Consider the following 19,141-nt stretch of genomic DNA (forward strand, 5'->3'; position numbering starts at 1 on the left):
ATTAGTACTGTTTCCCTCACAGGGTGCTTTTTTTTTTTTTTTTTTTTTTTTTTTTGAGACGGGTTCTTGCTCTGTTGCCCAGGCTGGAATGCAGTGGCACAATCTAGGCTCACTGCATCCTCTGCCTCCCGGATTCAAGCAATTCTCCTGCCTCAGCCTCCCAAGTAGCTGGGGTTACAGGCGCCCGCCACCATGCCCAGCTAATTTTGGTATTTTTTTAGTAGAGACGGGGTTTCACCATAGGCCAGGATGGTCTCGAACTCCTGACCTTGTGATCCACCTGCCTCGGCCTCCCAAAGTGCTAGGATTACAGGCGTGAGCCACCGCGCCGGGCCATAAGGTGCTTTCGAAGTATTTTAAGTAACTCATATCTTTATTGTCTCTGAGATTATTTTTATTGATTTATGCATTCCTAGTTAACCAAGCAGGGCTCTTTGGCATGCAGGCTAGATAGTGCTACTGAGGGAACTAAAAGTATATGAAAGTTACACATTTAGAGGTCAAATTAGGATAAGATCACTGAGGGCCGATTGAAAACATGACTATGTACATCCGTAAAAGAAAACCTTGTTGGGCTGAAATTTATGAAAATTTATGCTTTGATTGTGCCTTTAATCATGGACAGATTGTAGCTAGCACTGCATCATTCACCATATTCTATTACTCTAGCAAATTGGCATCATAGTATCCCTCCAAACTATCATAGAGACAGCCTGCTCGACATACATGCTGTGGGGGTGACCCTGGGCAAGCTACACTAAGTTTCCTTGTTGTAAATGTATTTTTAAAAATCTAACTTGTAAGTATTTGTTAAGTTGAAACAGATAATCCTATCAAAATGCTTAGAATAGTGTCTAGATTCCAAATAAGCAATGACTAAACATTAATTATGGTATAGTACAATATTGTGGGTGTTTTCAATTCCTATCCTTAAGGTTCACCCTTCTAAAGGGATGAGAGAGAGTATTCTAATTTGCTAAAATCTGATTTCGAGAACTCCTCAAAATAATAAATAATTAAAAACTTAACTCATCATTAATCCCCATAAAAAGTTCCAGGTCGTTTGGGTGGAATATTTGGCTTTTCCTTCATGACTTGTGAGGAGAACCAAGTTTATCACAGCTGTTTGCTGTTTGTTGAGTTTATGGTACATGGAAAAGATTGCAGAGTAAGGTTCTTAGCCTGGGATACATAGAAAGTCTTCAGGGGATCTGGGAATGAGTATAGAAAAAAAAAAAAAAAAGTCAAATCTTTGCTTTTTCTTTTTACTATTCTCCAACAGAAACAGCATTTTTTTCTGTGTATGAACTCAGGCAACAAACAGTGTAATTGGCAGGACAAGTGCTTTTATTTATATCACATTCTCATTGCCAATATCTCGAAATTTCATTTAAAAATCTCAATCCTAAAGCCGGGTGCAGTGGCTCACGCCTGTAATCCCAGCACTTTGGGAGGCAAAGGCGGGAGGATCACGAGGTCAGGAGATGGAGACAATCCTGGCTAACACAGTGAAACCCCATCTCTACTAAAAATACAAAAAAATTAGCCGGACATGGTGGCGGGCACCTGTAGTCCCAGCTACTCAGGAGGTTGAGACAGGAGAATGGCGTGAACCTGGGAGGTGGAACTTGCAGTGAACAGAGATCGCGCCACTGCACTCCAGCCTGGGCAAAACAGCAAGACTCCATCTCAAAAAAAAAACAAAAAAAACAAAAAAAAAACCTCAATCCTTCAAAACTATAATAAGTCTTAGTCATATGGGTAGATTATTATTTAATGTATTAATTTAAAAAGGACATATGCCAGGCCATGGCTTATGCCTGTAACTCCCAGGTCTTTGAAAGGCCCAGATGGGAGGATCACTTGAGGCCAGGAGTTCCAGACCAGTCTAGCCAACATGGCAAAACCATGTCTCTACTAAAAATGCAAAAATTTATCAGGCATGGTGGCGCACAGCTACTTGGGTAGCTAATCGCTTGAACCTGAGAAGCAGAGGATGCACTGAGCCAAGATCGTACCATTGCACTCCAGCCTGGGCAACAGTGAGACTCTGTCTCAAAATCAGTAAGTAAATAAAATAAAAAATTTAAAAGCACATATGTTAATATTTCACCAATTTAGATTTTTTATAATTTGATAATGGCATACTAATATAATTGTTTCACTTTGCATTCCTATATATTATCTAATGCATTTAAAACCATTATTCTGCGCAGGGCATGGTGGCTCATGCCTGTCATCCCAGCACTTTGGGAGGCCGAGGTGGGTGGATCACCTGAGGTCAAGAGGTCGAGACCAGCCTGGCCAACGTGGTGAAACCGCGTCTCTACTAAAAATACAAAAATTAGCTGGGCATGGTGGTGCATACCTGTAATCCCAGCTACTTGGGAGACTGAAGCAAGAGAATTGCTTGAACCTGGGAGGCAGAAGTTATAGTGAGACAAGATTAAGTCACTGTAATCCAGCCTGGGTGACGAGTGAAACTCCATCTCAAAAATAAATACATAGATAAATATTATTCTGGCCGGGTACGGTGGCTCACGCCTATAATCCTAGCACTTTGGAAAGCCAAGGCTGGTGGATCACTTGAGCCCAGTTCAAGAGCAGCCTGGGTAACACAGAGAAACCCTGACACTACTAAAAATACAAAACATTAGCTGGGCATGGTGGCATGCTCTTGTAATCCCAGCTACATGGGAGGCTGAGGCACAAGAATCACTTGAACCCGGAAGGCAGAGGTTGCAGTGAGCCAAGATTGCACCACTGCACTCCAGTCTGGGCGACAGAGTGAGACTCCATCTCAATAAATAAATAAGTAAATAAATAATATAAAATCCTTCTTAGAAGGAGAGGCATAGTATGGGCCACTCAGAGCTAAATGGTGAAAACTTGAGCAAGTTACCTATTTTATAATTGATCTGCATCCTCAGTGGTGTATAATGTCTCACCTAGTTATTCAGTTTAAAATGAAAAACAAGAGTCAAGCACTACTATGTCAACAATACTGCACAGGGCATACTGCTGCAGAAAACAATCATTTGGGGAGTAGCCATAAAGGCAAAATAAAGAAATGGAAAGTTAAGGACACTTGAGTTATGTTCTGGTTCCACACAATTCCCTGTATGCATTTCTGCAAGTTTTTTTACATAAATATTTGTATGCCGTACTATAATACTAATCTGTACTTTTAGATGTTTGTAAACTACTAGGAAGATTTAAAAGTGGACAAGTATGCAGATAATACAAGACAAATTATAATGGCCTTTTACGAAATCGATGTAGGGGGCCTGGTGCCGTGGCTCATGCCTGTAGTTGCAGCACTGTGGGAGGCGGAGGCGGGCAGATCACAGGGTCAGGAGTTAGAGATCAGCCTGGCCAATACAGTGAAACCCTGTCTCTAGTGTCTACTAAAAATACAAAAATTAGCTGGGCGTGGTGGCGCGCGCCTGTAGTCCTAGCTACTCAGGAGGCTGAGGCAGAAGAATCGCTTGAACCTGGGAGACGGAGGTTGCAGTGAGCCAAGATCACGCCACTGCACTCCAGGCTGGGCAACGGAGTGAGAGTCCATCTCAAAAAAAGAAAAAAAAGAAAGACATCAATGTAAGAATTCAAAACAGAGAGAGATCTCATCTATTTTGAGAGATGGGGAATGAAAAATATAAAAATTTCAAAGTATGTCATTAGATTAGTTTGAAGTTTAAAACAGGGTGGGGGAGAGAGAAAAAAAGAAGAAAAAAACTGAAAAAAGATACTCTGCAAGGTAATATAATTAGACCAAGATCACATAGCTCCTAAGGGGCAAAACAAGACTGAAATACATGTCATCATGTTTGCAAATTCCATGCTTCTACTAAACCACACTGCCAGATTGTTGATTTAAGGCCATATAAAAGAGTTTGATTGCCATACTAAGATTATTCTTAAATCTAAAGCTATATGAATCCAGCTTTTTCTTCACGGCTTATAAGAATAGAGAAAACCAGTTAAGTGAAGAAAACATAAAGCTACAAGGAGATGGGGCATATAAATTTGAAGCTCATATGAAGAATATTTCACCCAGAGCAATGAAGAGAATGAATGACAGCACAAAGGGATGAGAGAAAGGAGCCACCCATAAGAAGGCTATAAAAATAGCCAGTCCAAAGAAGAGATAGAAGAGCAAGAATTACAACCATGAAAAGGCAAATAAACAAGGAAAGATGAATTTAGGAAGAATTCACCAAACTTAGTAACAGATTGGATTTGGCAACAAAGGAAAGGGAATAATTGAAGTGTCAGTTAACAAAGCAATAGTGTTGTTGTGAACAGAATATATAGGAATGTCACTTGAAAGGTTGCTTCCTAGATGTGGTTGGATATGTTGAGGGTGTGATATACGTAAACAATGAAGCCAATATCCAGCAATCTTAGACAGAAGCTACTTAGATGAGGATGGTCATACTGAGAGTCTGGTATAGAAGATGAACAAGCAGATATCCAGCAATCATCCAGAAATCCAAGTTTGATACTTAGGCAAGAGGACAGGCCTGAAGGGAGAGACTTTAGTTACCTGTAAGAAACTAACTCACAAACCCATGAAGGCAAATAGGACAGTACCTTAGAGAATTCCTGCAGTTGGAAGGCTACAAGTCAGTTCTTCCTTTGTTGGTGCTCCAGGAAATCAAATATAAGTATAAAATATAAATATAAAATGGGTCAAAGCCATTTTAAGATTAGAAATACATGGGCTCCATAAAAAGTGAATACACACTCAAAGTAAATGTGATTCATATTTAGCTCATGTCTCATCTCAAACATTTGATTTTAATTTTTATTAACATTTATTAATTTGTTCATGTCCTAGTTTAATTTGCTACATGAAGTCATTTGTATTTTGATGAGATCAAAAAGTGTGAAACCCTCACCTTTTGGGCTTTACTCTGTCTGTTCCCAGCATTTATCTCCTTCATAGTCTTAGTAAAACATAGAAATGTATATGCTCCCCAGATCAGCATACGTTCAAGACATTGAGGAGTGAAGAAAATCAGTTAATTCACTTTCTGCCATCACTCCATTTTCTTCTCATATCGAACATAAGCTGTACTTCATCACTATAAGCCTATATCCTTGTTTAAACAAGAAATGTAGTACTGAATATGAAACATGGCTGTTTTTTAAATTTCTCTCTCTAGGGAATTTTGTGTGTGTGTGGTGCTTGTGTGTATATTCTTTGATCCTGGTACTTTAATTGTTTGCCAAATTCTATCTTCCCCGTGTCACCAAGCATGACAGACCCCTGAACCCAAAGACTCATGAATATTTTAATAACAAATTTCCCCCAGTAAAAATTAAAAAAAAAAAATTTTTTTTTGACCCTTAAATGAGTCAAACTCTCTCTCTTTTATGTCCTTTCGTGGATCTCTCCTGAGTTCAGCTATGCAAACAGTCCCAATATCAGGAGAATCACTGATCATTGTATTTCCCATTTTCCCAAGGAAACGTTGAACATTTACTGGAACCCTCCCAAAGTAACTAAACGTCCAAATAGTTACAAGAAGCTATCATGAAATATTTTCAGCCCCAGCTAATTTTATCAGAAAGGGCTGTTGTTCTAAGTATCCGTACTGCTGTTCTTGTGGAGAAATTCAAAAAGAACCTGTTGTTTCTCTTCTCATATAAAACAGATTTCCTCGTTAAATCTCAATGAAAATCAAGTAGTTGTTCAATGTATGAGAAGTCAAAAATGTGTAGCCTATTATTAGAAGACAGCAAGCAATTGAAGACACGAATGGAAGAATTTATATTTTAAATGAAAATCAAGAAGTTGTCCCTCTGAACTGTGAATCTCTGAAAGTTGGAGCTTTTGATAAAGGTCGAGGCTGCCTTAAATAAAAACTAGAGAAAGAAAATGTAAAGATCATAACACCGTAGCCGTTCCAGTTCATTGTAGAATAGAATTGGTGTGATTCCTCCTCAGGAAATTTAAACTATTTTGATTTTCTGAATTTCCGCAAACACAACTCAGAAACAGGGTTGAGACTAGGTTGCTGCCAAGCTGAAAGACTGAGCTGGGAACCAATCAGCGCGCAGCGTGTCTGTGTGTTACACACACGTAATCACAGACACACTCGCAGCCTGACTTTTTTTTTTTTTTAACTGTTAGATATCCAAACCTACAATCACGTCCGAGACTCCTGGTCTATCTCCCAAGTCAAAGACTGAAGTAAAGAAAAAGGTTTGCAAGTCCGAAGTTGCAGTGAAGTGCAAGATGTCCAGGCCCCTCCGGTATGTGAGTTCATCACTAATGACTTAGCTGTCTCCAAGAAGCGCAGCGGCCTTCTCTGTGGCCGCGCTCAAGTAGGTGTTGGCGGCTACGATATGAAGAGCGGCCCTTGCCGGTCGCGGTGGCCTACGCTTGTAATCTCAGCATTTTGTGAGGCCAAGGCGGGAGAATCTCAAGCTAAGGAGTTGTTTTTGGTGGTTTTGTTTGTGCTTGGGGATTTTTTTTTTTTTTTTTTTTTTTTTTTTGACGGAGTCTAGCTCTGCTGCCCAGGCTGGAGTGCAGTGGTGTGATCTCGGTTCACTGCAACTTCCGCCTCCCGGGTTCAAGCCCTTCTCCTGCCTCAGCTTTCCATGTAGCTGGGACTGCAGGCGTGTGCCACTACACCCGGCTAATTTTTGTATTCTCAGTAGAGACGAAGTTTCAATGTGTTGGGCAGGCTGGTCTCGAACTCTTGGCATCACGTGATCCGCCCGCCTTGGCATCCTAAAGTGCTGTGATTACAGGCCTGAGCCACCTCGCCTGGCCAAGCTGAGGAGTTTTGAGGCCAGCCTGGGTAACACAGTGAGACCTCGTCCCTAAAAACAAATACAAATTTTTAAAAATTATTTGAATAAAGTTGGGCCTTGAAAACAAACGAGGGCATCTTCGTGCTAAGGAGTGCAGCGCCTCGGGTTCGTTCCCGCCAAACCAGGCGGTGTTAGGAAAATCAAGACCGAGGCCAGAGAAGCCGCTGCAGTCATGCCCAAGACAGCTGTCCTGGCAGCCGAGAGGCCCAAGAAAGCTTGGGGCGTCCTTATTCCGAAGAAGAGTACTAAGCAGACCCCAAAAGCTTTTGCTGGTGGAGGCTGCTGGAGAAGGTTGGTTGGTCAAAGGTGGCCAAGAAAGTTCCCAAGCCGGAGGCATCCAAGCCTAAGAAAGCGGCCCCCAAAACAAGGAGATATAAGAGTACCTTAAAGGCTGTTTTAAGAACTCCCCAATTATAATAAAGCTTTTTGCACCAATTCCGTGAGGGGAGGGGAAACGGATAGAGGCAAGAATGCTTACTTACCTTGAGTGAACAGAGGTTCCAGTTTACGGACAGCAACAGTAAACAGCAACTTTTATAGAAAAGGTGGTTGGCTCTGAAAAGAGCCTTTGGGTTTTGGTTAGCACACATTCACAAGACAATTTACGCCCTCTCCCCACGAATGCGGCGAGCAAGCTGGATGTCCTTGGGCATGATAGTCACTCGCTTGGCGTGAATGGCGCATAGGTTGGTGTCCTCAAACAGCCCCACCAGGTAGGCCTCGCAGGCCTCCTGCAGCGCCATCACCGCCGAGCTCTGAAAGCGCAGATCAGTCTTGAAGTCCTGCGCGATCTCACGGACCAGACGCTGGAATGGCAGTTTGCGAATCAGCAGCTCGGTCGACTTCTGGTAGCGGCGGATCTCGCGCAGAGCCACGGTGCCGGGCCGGTAACGGTGGGGCTTCTTCACGCCGCCGGTGGCTGGAGCGCTCTTTCGAGCAGCCTTGGTGGCCAGCTGCTTGCGTGGCGCTTTCCCACCCGTGGACTTGCGAGCAGTCTGCTTGGTACGAGCCATTGCGAACTTCTAAACCCTGCTAAATGACGAAGAAACGAAAGTCTAGCCTTTCGTACCCATATATATAAAGACAGCCCTGTTCTGATTGGACAAGGCAGCCTTTCCCCTGCAGCTCGATTGGTGGAGACGCCCACTCCCTCACAGAACATCTCCTGCATGTAGACCAAATATTAAAACTTTCCTCCGTCCATCTCCTTTAACTGCTGGTGTTTTCAACCCTTTCCCCTCTGTGCCATGTTTCTAGCTTTTATTTAAAACGTACTTTGGTTTTCCTTGGCAAAATTGTGTCTAGCTACTAGGATGACGTGTCTTAATTTTTTTTTAAATGTTGGCGCTGAAACTGGCTTTGATCAACGTTTTAAAAAGACGCGCGCTAGTTGTGATTGGCCAAGTGATTTCTTTTTACCCTCTTAGGTTTAGAAAGGTTAATTTCATATCTTGATTTGTCTATTTAAACTTGGAGATATTTTCAATAATTTGTTCCAAATGCACCATGACTATTAACTCATAAGTAACAATATGAAACCTGATGTTAAGCTACATGAACACATTTAATTTCACCACAATATGACATCCTCATATGAAAGCACTCTCTTATCTTTTACAAGTTCAACTGGAATTTGTGTAATCTGCTGTAAAAAAATAAAATAAAATAAAGATAAAAAGCCAAATTTATAAATGGCACAAAAAGACCAGTGTGCCCTTTTAGTCATGCTGAACACTGTGCTAAGAAGCTCCACCTAAGGGCCGTCTGGCTCCAGGGGATGTAGGTTTGTATTCCTATTGATAATTAATTAGGGTTAGCTCAGTAGAGTTGAAAGTGGCTTGCAAAAACAAACCCAAAAAATACTTACAAATTACAGGTTATTTCGTATCATTAAGATGCATACAAAAGACAATAAAAGATTTGTTCTGGTTGTGTTGCTTTAAGTCACTAACTATATTTTTATGTAAATGTAAACACTGACAAACATTAACTTCTCTCCTGTATGTCTCAGGCCTTTTAACAGCTTTGCAATCCTAACGAGCTGCTGCATTGATCGATTTAAATTACATGTGACATAAAGTCTCTTTGCATTTTAATTAGTTTGCTTTTTGGGGTTTTTGTTTGTTTTGAGACAGTCTCGCTCTGTCGCCGAAACTGGAGTGCAGTGGCGCGATCTCGACTCACCGCAATCTCCGCCTCCGGGGTTCAACCTTCTCTCCTGCCTCAACCTCTTAAGTAGCAGAAATTACAGGCGCGCGCCACCACGCCCGGCAAATTTTTTTATTTTTAGTAAAGACGGGGCTTCACACCATGTTGGTCAGGCTGTCCTGGAACTCCTGACCCTGTGATCCGCCCACCTTGGCCTTCCAAAGTCCTGGGATTACAGGCGTAAGCAACCGCGCCCCGCCAATTTGCTTATGTATTTTTATGGCATCTTTAAAATGGACGGTTAGTTTCACGATTCAGTGTTAAGAACACCCACTTATAAGTGTAAAAGTTATTAAAGAAAACTGCAAAATAGCTACTTACACAGAGAAAATGTGAGCCCTTTTAATGAATACATGGGTGGCTCTGAAAAGAGCCTTTGTTAAGATTGCTTCCGTAAAAAGCCAATATAAGAGTTCTCGTTTTACTTGCCCTTGGCCTTGTGGTGGCTCTCAGTCTTCTTGGGGAGCAGTACAGCCTGGATGTTGGGCAGAACACCGCCCTGAGCAATTGTGACTTTACCCAGCAACTTGTTTAGCTCCTCGTCGTTGCGGATGGCCAGCTGCAGGTGTCGGGGGATGATGCGGGTCTTCTTGTTGTCGCGGGCCGCGTTGCCCGCCAGCTCCAGAATCTCGGCGGTCAGGTACTCCAACACCGCCGCCAGATACACTGGCGCGCCGGCCCCGACTCGCTCGGAGTAGTTGCCCTTGCGGAGCAAGCGGTGCACGCGGCCCACAGGGAACTGGAGTCCGGCCCGCGAAGAGCGGGTCTTAGCCTTAGCTCGGGCCTTTCCGCCTTGCTTGCCGCGTCCGGACATTTTGATTTCTTAAAAACGATGTTAAGCAATGAAGACAAAAATGTAAAAGTGAGTTTTGTTAGCAAGTGAGAAACTATTATACTTGGAGGTCGAATTGTAAATAACGCTATTTGATTGGCTAGAACAACCAACCAATTGCAAAGAAACGCTAGAATCACCTAATTTGCATACCACAGGGCACACAGAGACAATTCATCCAATCAATGTGTAAGCTTTTAAATGCCAGTTTACGATAGGAGCTCTACAAATATTACCAGCTGCAGAGTGAGGACACTTGCATTTCTTTTTAGGTTGTGGACGAAGTGTTTATTTATCATGCCTGAACCTGCTAAGTCCGCTCCTGCCCCAAAGAAGGGCTCCAAAAAGGCGGTGACCAAGGCGCAGAAGAAGGATGGTAAGAAGCGCAAGCGTAGCCGCAAGGAGAGCTATTCCGTGTACGTGTACAAGGTGCTAAAGCAGGTCCACCCCGACACCGGCATCTCATCCAAGGCCATGGGCATCATGAACTCCTTCGTCAACGATATCTTCGAGCGCATCGCTGGCGAGGCTTCCCGCCTGGCGCATTACAACAAGCGCTCGACCATCACCTCCAGGGAGATCCAGACGGCCGTGCGCCTGCTGCTGCCCGGGGAGCTGGCTAAGCACGCCGTGTCAGAGGGCACCAAGGCTGTCACCAAGTACACCAGCTCTAAGTAATTCTAACGTCTTCATACCCAATCCCAAAGGCTCTTTTAAGAGCCACCCACTTTTTCAGCTATAGAGTTGTAATTACCTGCATATTTTCTGTGTTTACCACCAACAGGTTTGGTTTTATCCTCATTTGAAGGGGTTGCTGCTGTGTAGGTCTAGACCACAGTTCTTTTGACTGGTTGAAGGAAAATGCTGTACTTAATCGTAGCATGTTTGTTTTACCCCAAGTGCTGGTTAGAAGGCTAGCCCATTGTGCTGATAAGCACATTTTCCTTATGTTGTGCTGTGATGTGTCCCTTGTCAAATTGGTTTCATAAGAAAACTTTTGAAATATCTCTTTTGCTACTGACATAGTGTGAGGGAAAGGAATGCCTTCCTTAATTCCGGTTTAGTCATCGCAGCATTGGCGAATTTAGCTGGTTAAAATAATGTAATCAAATTCTTCAAAATATAAGGAAAGCAAGACAAGTAATGTGCATGAAAACTGAAAAAATGTGAACACCCGAGCCTGGATGCAGCACTAATAATCAACATTGTTCTTGGTTTAGTTAAAGAAAATTTGGCCACTGGCAAAATACCATTTGGGAGTAATGAGACACACCCCTAATCCTAAAATATTTTCTTGTCACTTCCTCAAAGTTGTTTTTGACTTTTTTTCCTTCAGGGTTGACTTCATATGTGTTCATTTTATTCTAATAAGCAAAAGTTGTAATTTTTAAGTGAAAAAATAATTTATGTCATTCTACTTACAAATACAATTTTTCTATTCTATATACTCATATATAAAGATACTGAAGTTTTACTGTATTCTTGGTAATTACAAGCCTTACTTAAGATCATAAACTGTTATGAATGGCATCCAGTGTAGAATACTTAAAATTTTTACAAAATGTTTTTGTATCTTAAAAATATTTAAAATATTATATATAAAATATTCTTAGAATTTCAACCCAGTTAAGAAAAAAGGAATAGTATTCTATATTATTACTTTTTTTTTTTTTTTGAGGAGGAGTTTCGCTATTGTTGCTCAGAGTAGAGTGCAATGGCGCAATCTCGGCTCACAGCAACCTCTGGCTCCCGGGTTCAAGCGATTCTCCCGTCTCAGCCTCCCGAGTAGCTGGGACTACAGGCGCGCACCACCAAGCCCGGCTATTTTTTGTATTTTTAGTAGAGACGGAGTTTCACCATGTTGGTCAGGCTGGTTTCGAACTCCTGACCTCAGGTGATCCACCATCCTCAGACTCCCAAAATGCTGGGATTACAGGCGTGAGCCACCACACCCGTCCCATAATTATTTTTCAACTTCCCACTCCCTGTCCGGCACATAAATGGACACAGAACACAGCACATGCAAAGCATATATAAACATTCAAATAAACAAAACCCAACTGAAAAAATGAAAGCAACAAGAAAAACCTAGGAAAATGAAAACTAAAAATACTAAATGGCTTCATGTGCCAATTTACATTGGCATAGCAGTCGATTTTTGCTTTCTGTAGTTCCAGAAGTAAATATCTAAACTAAGGTCTACATCAGCTTGAGGGGAATACAACAACTTTCTGAAATTATATGCAGAAATGTGGCCATATGTGTTTCCCCTTCCCAGAACAAATTATATAGCTTTCTATCAGATTCTAAAAATATTGTGATCCACTATGTTAAGCAGAATAAGGATACCCCAGTGATGACCACATCCTAATCCCTGGAGTCTGCAAATTCCTGGAGTCTTTGTTAGGTAACATGACAAAGGGCAACTAAGGTTTCCATGGAATTAAGGCTACTAATTGGCTGACCTTAAAGTAAGGAGATTATATTGCATGTTATGAATTAGCCCAATTACAAAGATTCTTAAAAGTGGAAGAGGGAATTGGAATAGAGAACTAGAGATATGGCAGCATGAGAAAAATTTGGCCATAAATTGCAGACTTTGAAAATGAAAGAAAAGGACCATGATCTAAGGAGAGAGTGGCATCTATCAGTTAAAAAGGCAAGGGAAAAGATACAGGCTCTTTATTTCTTTACTTAATATCAAGCCAACACCTTGACACTTTTGCTCAGTAAGATCTGTGACTGAGTCCCAATTTTTAAAACTATATAATTATAAATTTGTATTTTTTAATCATAAAATGTGATAAATTTTCAAACCAGCAATAGGAAACCAATAAACCCATGCAAGTTTAAAAACTGAGTAATGTACCAGCCCCGGCCCGGGACCCTACAGCTGCTGAGATGTTGATGCGTAAGAAGAACTGGATTGCCATTTATGAACTCCTTTTTAAGGAGGGAGTCATGGTGGCCAAGAAGGATGTCCATATGCCTAAGCACCTAGAAATGGCAGACAAGAATGTGCCCAACCTTCGTGTCACGAAGGCCATGCAGTCTCTCAAATCCCGGGGCTACTTGAAGGAACAGTTTGCCTGGAGACATTTCTAGTGGTACCTTACCAATGAGGGCATCCAGTATCTCCGTAATTACCTTCATCTGCCCCCAGAGATTGTGCCTGCCACCCTACACCACAGCCGTCCAGAGACTGGCAGGCCTCCGCCTGAAGGTCTGGAGGGTGAGCAACCTGCAAGACTCACAAGAGGGGAAGCCGACAGAGATACCTACAGACGGAGTGCTGTGTCCCCTGGTGCTGACAAGAAAGCCAAGGCTGGGGCTGGGTCAACAACCGAATTCCAGTTTAGAGGCAGATTTGGTCGTGGACCTGGTCAGCCACCTCAGTAAAACTGGAGAGGATTGTTTTGCATTGAATAAACTTACAGCCGAAAAAACTTAAAAAAAAAAAATTCAGTAATGTATTAACTAATGTTCTATTAAATTACAATTTTATATATATAATACAAATATGTAAATACTATTAAAATTATTATAGAAGCATGTAAATTCTTCCTAAATATCACAGTCTCACAGAGTTTTGATATTGCTGGCATTTTAACAGCAGCGATTTACAGTTCCTTTTTGTTTAGTTTCTACATATTTGATTTCTTTTCACAGTATAAGTCCTAACATTTGCATGCCTAGCAGGGCATACAAATTAACTAACATGTACCCAGTAGCCTTCGAACTGAAGACCCAAAGATACAGGGGAAATCATACATTTTTATGCTTAGATTCAACAAAGTAGGGACAGCTGTGTAGAAATATGATTGGACACAAAGGGTACGAGCTAATGCTAATAGACTGAGCTAATGATACTAGCCCAGCAAGGCCTGTCTATATTCTTGGACTTTCTGGGCAGCATTCTCTCCTCCTGGGAATAGGACAAGCCCTCTCTTGAATCGGGGTCTTATGACCTACAATCAAACGAGGTAGGCCAGGCAATTTCTTTACTGCCAGTTTTTACACAAAAAGGCAGAAGGAAAGTTGGATTCATATTTTTTAGGTTTTATGGCTAGCTTTGAGTCTAGCTTTCGTTTATATGTTCCATCTTGGGAAGGAAGCAGTCTAGTTCCTATAGCTAGCTTCGGGGAAGAATGGGAGGGAGAAAGAGGAAGGTAGGAGAAGGAGAAAAAGTTACTACGGAGGCCTTCATTTTGTAGCATTGTTTTCTGAGTCCCAACACCTTTTATTTTAAAAGCCTGTAGGAAGTCGCCTATTTAATAACTTGGCCCATTACACGTTGCCAATTCTCTTGTGATAAAGGCTGCTACCAGCATCAAAGAGAAAAGAAAACTAACAATAGAGAAGTAAACATTAACACACCAGTGAGTTTCTAGGTTTAGATGTGCGAGTTGGCTAGATATTTTAATGAGAATTATAAATTTTAATAAACAGGGAAGAAAGAAAAATAAGCCAAAAATGTAATACGGGCGTCCACAGCGAGGACCAGAATTCATGGGATCAAAGATTTTTTTTTCTTTTCTTTGAGACGGGATTCCGCTCTTGTTGCACAGGCTGGAGTGCAATGGTGTGATCTGGGCTCACCGCAACCTCTGCCTCCTGGGTTCAAATGATTCTCCTACCTCAGCCTCCTAAGTAGTTGGGATTACAGGTATGCGCCACCAGGCCCGGCTAATGTTGTATTCTTAGTAGAGATGCGGTTTTTCCATGTTGGAGACTGGTATTGAACTCCCGACCTCAGGTGATCCGCCCGCCTCAGCCTCCCAAAGTGCTGGGATTACAGGCGTGAGCCACAACGCCCGGCGGGATCACTAATTATCCGTGTTTTTCTCTTCGGGAGGAAAATCCTTTTGGTCAGATTTCCCTTGGCTTGGTGGTGGAGAGGGTGAGATCTTGCAGTTTTCAAACACTTCCTAAGGGGGTTCCGTCCCCAAGAGAGCAAGCAGCAGAAATGCCAGAGGAACCGTGCCTATGGGGACAAAGCTGAACTCCTCATGGAAGGAGATTGCTGCAGTTCCGGTCTTGTGAGCCAAAGCTCCTGTTCTATCGTCCTAGAGCATCCCAAGCAGCAAATGATTTTGAACATGTTAATGTATTTAATCTCATTTAGTTGTTAAAATATGCCTAAATTTCCTCTTTGGGAACACAAGACTTGCAGAGATGACTCCATGGAGAGCGGACTCTGCCGGCGGGAACTGGAGTCGTTGGTGACGTCATCCCAGTCTGATCTGTGAAGGGTAGGGCCAGCAGGCAGCACCAAAGTTCCCGTATGCGCGTTTTCAGTCTTCATTTAGGTCCGAATTCCCGGCATATAAGAATACTACCGTCGCTTGTTTTCCAGATTTCTGCGGCTATTTTCGTTGGTGTGTTGGTCATGTCTGGTCGCGGCAAAGGCGGAAAGGGACTGGGTAAAGGAGGCGCTAAGCGTCACCGTAAGGTCCTGCGAGATAACATCCAGGGCATTACCAAGCCTGCCATCCGGCGCCTTGCTCGTCGCGGGGGTGTCAAGCGCATTTCTGGTCTCATCTACGAGGAGACTCGCGGGGTTCTGAAGGTGTTTCTGGAAAACGTGATTCGTGACGCTGTGACTTACACGGAGCACGCCAAACGCAAGACAGTGACAGCGATGGATGTGGTCTACGCGCTGAAGAGACAGGGACGCACTCTTTACGGCTTCGGCGGCTAAAGCTACCGCTTAAGCGACTCAGCATCTCGACTTCCCAAATCAAAGGCCCTTTTCAGGGCCGCCCACAGTTTTCCGCAAAAGAGCTCATGACTTGTTAGACGATTGGTTAATCTCTTTATAAGTTAATTGTTCCTGTCAACAGGTACGTATATTTTTCAGCCGTTTTTTTTTTTTCGCTTCAAATTACATTTGGGGTTTCGGCGTACGATTTTTTAGGCTACGATCCTTTTATGTTGTAGTAGGGCCTTAGATTGCACTGAAAAGGCTACGGTAATAGTGTCTGTTTACCTTACCACTTATATTTTGAGTACTTAAAAATGCATGGTTTTCGACATAAGTGGGAAAACCGCAAAACACTGCGTAACCGCTCAAAATGGCGGAGAGCGAAGAACAAAGCCGGTGCCTGGCAATGGGCCGGACCCGCGAATTAGCGCAACCAATCATCTTCCTGGGAAGGAGTGTGGGCCTTGAATCCTAGCGGCCTGTTTTCTATTACTTAACCTAACGACCGAGTTTAGGTGTGTAGAAGCTCCTGGGTTAGATAAGCTCACGCAAGGAGAGGTTGCAAGCATGCATTTCGGAATTCTATTAAGCCAACCCAGTTGTCCCTTAGAAGTTATGATATTTGCTGTTTTTTTAATAAAAGAATTTGACTCTCTTTAAACCCTAAAGCTTGAGATTTAGCATTTATCTCACATGAGACAAATGTTTAGGAACTCATGTTTAGGAACTCATGTTCCTGCCTGAGGCAAGGAACTGAAACACCAGATCACTTGCATCCAGACCGTGAGACTCCCTATGTCTCATCCATCATGATTGCGTCCTTATCCCTCCCTGATTTCCTGTTTTCTCGCCCTTCTCGCTACATAAGCCCCCCAATTTTGGTCGGGGAGACGGATTTGTGATTTCATCTCCTCCCTCATGAATACTCAGAATTTTTCCAAACCTACTGAATCTGTATGTAAGGTTGACTCTGTAAGGCATATATACATTCCAGCTCCCCTTCACTGCCACAGAGCGCTCATTCCATCCTGGGATTACTTCTCCCTCTGAAAATAAAGTCTTTGTTACTTCCTGCTTGGATCTCATTGTCTATTGTTCAAAAAAGATATGTCGTCATTCCACATTTATGCCCCAGATGTCTTGGAGATCTGGTTTGTTTAAAGAAGGATCCAGCCATAACTTCCGTTGTGTCTCCAGTTTTCTTATCTAAAACAGGCTCCTCTCCCCTACTTCCCCATTTTTGAACATTGATTTCTCGGAGACCAGACTTACAGAATGTTTTTGTTTTGCTTTTGTTTTGTATTGGCTTGATTCTTAATCGTTTTACTTGGCTTCTGTACTCTCCATGTCCTGTAAAGTACAAGTGACTTTCATACACTTAATTGAAATCGGGTGAATATGCCTGTCAGGAACAGTTTACAGATGTAATGTACATAGTGCACTACATCAGAAACACATGATGTCCGGTTTATGTAAATTCCAAGTGATAGAAAAATCGCAAGTTTGGGCTGGGCACAGTGGCTCATGCCTCTATTCCGAGCACGTTGGGAGGGCAAGGTGGGTCGATCACCTGAGGTCAGGAGTTCAAGACTAGTCTGGCCAACATGGTGAACACCTGACTCTATTAAAAATAAAAAAATTAACTGGGCATGGTGGCAGGCACCTGTAATCCCAACTAATCAGGAGGCTGAGGCAGGAGAATCGCTTGAACCCAGGAGGCAGAGGTTGTAGTGAGCCAAGGTGGTACCACTGCACTCCAGCCTGGGCAACAGAGAAAGACTGCCAAAAAAATTAAAAAAAAAAAAAAAAAAACCGTTGGTTTAGGGTGATAGTTCCATTGAAAATCAGATTTTTCTTCTAGCCAGCAAGTTGTCCGTAGGCTGATACTTTGAAATCAGGAAAATAAATAGTTACTTTGAATGTCATTTTTAAAAAGTGTGAGCTCGTGCATATATATGAAAAGCATCATGTTATTGGTGCTAAGGCACTAGTTTGAGGAGAAAAAGTTTTATGAGGATGTTAATGTAACAACAGCAACAAAAAAGGAGCACATAGCATGTACCAAGCATTGTTCTATGCTCTGGGAATTACAGCAGTGAATGAGAAAGAACAAAACAATATGTGTGCATAGAATTTATATTTATTGAGTGGGGGTACACACACAAAATAAGTGAAACAGTGTGTCAGATGGTGCTGACTGCTATGAAGATCACTGAAGCAGGAAAAGGCATAGCATGTGGAGGGAAGAGGTGATATTTTAAATGATATGGTCTTGGAAAATTTTACTCATAAAGTGATAAAGAAAAAATACATTGAGAAAGTGAGAGAGTATTCTAAACAGAATACCCAGCAGGAAAGCCTGGAGGTAAAAAGCAGGTATTATGACTGGAAAAAGGGGCAGAGGTGAGGCAGACAATGGAAGGCAGGACAAGGGACCCCTCCACACTTGTTTACTTGCTGTGCTGACTACAGCAGCACCCAGCTCCATAACCTTGCAGCCACTGAAGCTTCCGCTCATAAAATCAGCCAATCAGACATAAAAGAAATAGAACACTCTAACCACAAACATCCTCGCCATCAGCATAGGGACTTCCAAAAGACCTTCCCCAAATGAACATGTGCTGTAGGGACTTCGATTATCCTAACCTAACTTTTGCATCATGTTAATGATAAAATTCATACCCCTGCGTGGAGATTTAAGCTGCCAATGAGACCTGAGACACAGGAAAAAGCATGACAAGGGACTGCAAAGGTGTATCCAACAGACCACCCCAAACATGCCATGATGTCACCTAGACGAAGCTCAGAGAAGAATAACAAACTAGACTAGCTTGCTTTCAAGGAGCCAGCTGCAAGTATAGCTCTGGTTGCTGTCTCCCTTTCTGCTCAAGCCGAAAGCCCTAATAAACTTCCTTGCTCAAGTCCATCTTAGATTCTTGGTCGATTTCTATTTTCTGAGGGTCAAGAACCCACTGCCAGTATCAGACAGGGTGCAAAGAAAAAGCAAATATGATCTGCGAGGCAAATGGAGACGAGTCTCTATATGGCCTTGCAGACCAGTGTGACTACTGTTTTACTCTGAGTGAGATGGGAGCCACTGCAAGGGTTTGATCGGAGAACTGACATAATCTGATTTATAGACACACACACACACACACACACATATATATATATATATTTTTTTTTTTTTGAGACAGAGTCTCAGTCTGTCGCCCAGGCTGGAGTGCAGTGGCGCAATCTCGGCTCACTGCAACCTCAGCCTCCCAGGTTCCAGTGATTTTCCTGCCTCAGCCTCCCAAAGCGCTGGGATTACAGGCGTGAGCCACCACACCGGGCCTGATTTTTATTTTTTTAATGAGCTATCTGGATGCCTGATGAAGAATAAACTATGATGAGACCAGGATAGGAGCAAGGAGACCAGTTCGGAGGGTACCACAGTAATGCAGTTGAGATGGCAGTGGCTTGGACCAGTGTGTTAGTGGTAGAGGCTGTGAAAAGTGGTTGGATTCTATATATATTTTGAAGTAAGGTTGATAGTTCTTTTCTGAGCTACTGAATGCGTAGAGTAT

The 19,141-nt window shown here is 42.5% G+C and overlaps 4 protein-coding genes and 1 pseudogene across 4 annotated transcripts in view; 3 read left to right on the forward strand and 2 right to left on the reverse strand.

Annotated features, from left to right (window-relative positions):
- Window positions 1–6,662: 6,662 nt before the first annotated feature.
- Window positions 6,663–8,177, reverse strand: LOC129397928 (histone H3.1). The gene has a single exon (XM_055113248.2). It carries the CDS (start codon window positions 7,839–7,841, stop codon window positions 7,431–7,433), a length of 411 nt encoding a protein of 136 aa, XP_054969223.1. The 5' UTR covers window positions 7,842–8,177; the 3' UTR covers window positions 6,663–7,430.
- Window positions 8,178–8,537: 360 nt separating this feature from the next.
- On the reverse strand, window positions 8,538–9,900 carry LOC112440133 (histone H2A type 1-D). Its single transcript, XM_055113249.3, has one exon. It carries the CDS (start codon window positions 9,848–9,850, stop codon window positions 9,458–9,460), a length of 393 nt encoding a protein of 130 aa, XP_054969224.1. The 5' UTR covers window positions 9,851–9,900; the 3' UTR covers window positions 8,538–9,457.
- Window positions 9,901–10,097: 197 nt separating this feature from the next.
- LOC100979846 (histone H2B type 1-C/E/F/G/I) lies at window positions 10,098–11,781 on the forward strand. The gene has a single exon (XM_003804434.6). The coding sequence runs from the start codon at window positions 10,166–10,168 to the stop codon at window positions 10,544–10,546; it is 381 nt and encodes a 126-aa protein (XP_003804482.1). The 5' UTR covers window positions 10,098–10,165; the 3' UTR covers window positions 10,547–11,781.
- Window positions 11,782–12,769: 988 nt separating this feature from the next.
- On the forward strand, window positions 12,770–13,267 carry LOC129397927 (small ribosomal subunit protein eS10-like; annotated as a pseudogene).
- An 869-nt stretch (window positions 13,268–14,136) lies between these two features.
- The window catches only part of LOC100980546 (uncharacterized), a 36,972-nt gene continuing 31,967 nt past the window's right edge, over window positions 14,137–19,141 (forward strand). The window contains exon 1 of the mRNA XM_055114394.2: window positions 14,137–15,567. Coding sequence (XP_054970369.2) covers window positions 15,153–15,567 — 415 coding nt within the window. The 5' untranslated portion in view covers window positions 14,137–15,152. The remainder of the gene's footprint in view (window positions 15,568–19,141) is intronic.

This window comes from Pan paniscus, chromosome 5, assembly GCF_029289425.2.
Source record: "Pan paniscus chromosome 5, NHGRI_mPanPan1-v2.0_pri, whole genome shotgun sequence".
In the NCBI taxonomy this organism is placed as follows: Eukaryota; Metazoa; Chordata; class Mammalia; order Primates; family Hominidae; genus Pan; species Pan paniscus.

What these genes read in the sequence shown, in the direction of transcription:
- LOC129397928 (XM_055113248.2), bottom strand. Translation starts at nt 7,841, where the DNA reads ATGGCTCGTACCAAGCAGACTGCTCGCAAGTCCACGGGTGGGAAAGCG.
- LOC112440133 (XM_055113249.3), bottom strand. Translation starts at nt 9,850, where the DNA reads ATGTCCGGACGCGGCAAGCAAGGCGGAAAGGCCCGAGCTAAGGCTAAG.
- LOC100979846 (XM_003804434.6), top strand. Translation starts at nt 10,166, where the DNA reads ATGCCTGAACCTGCTAAGTCCGCTCCTGCCCCAAAGAAGGGCTCCAAA.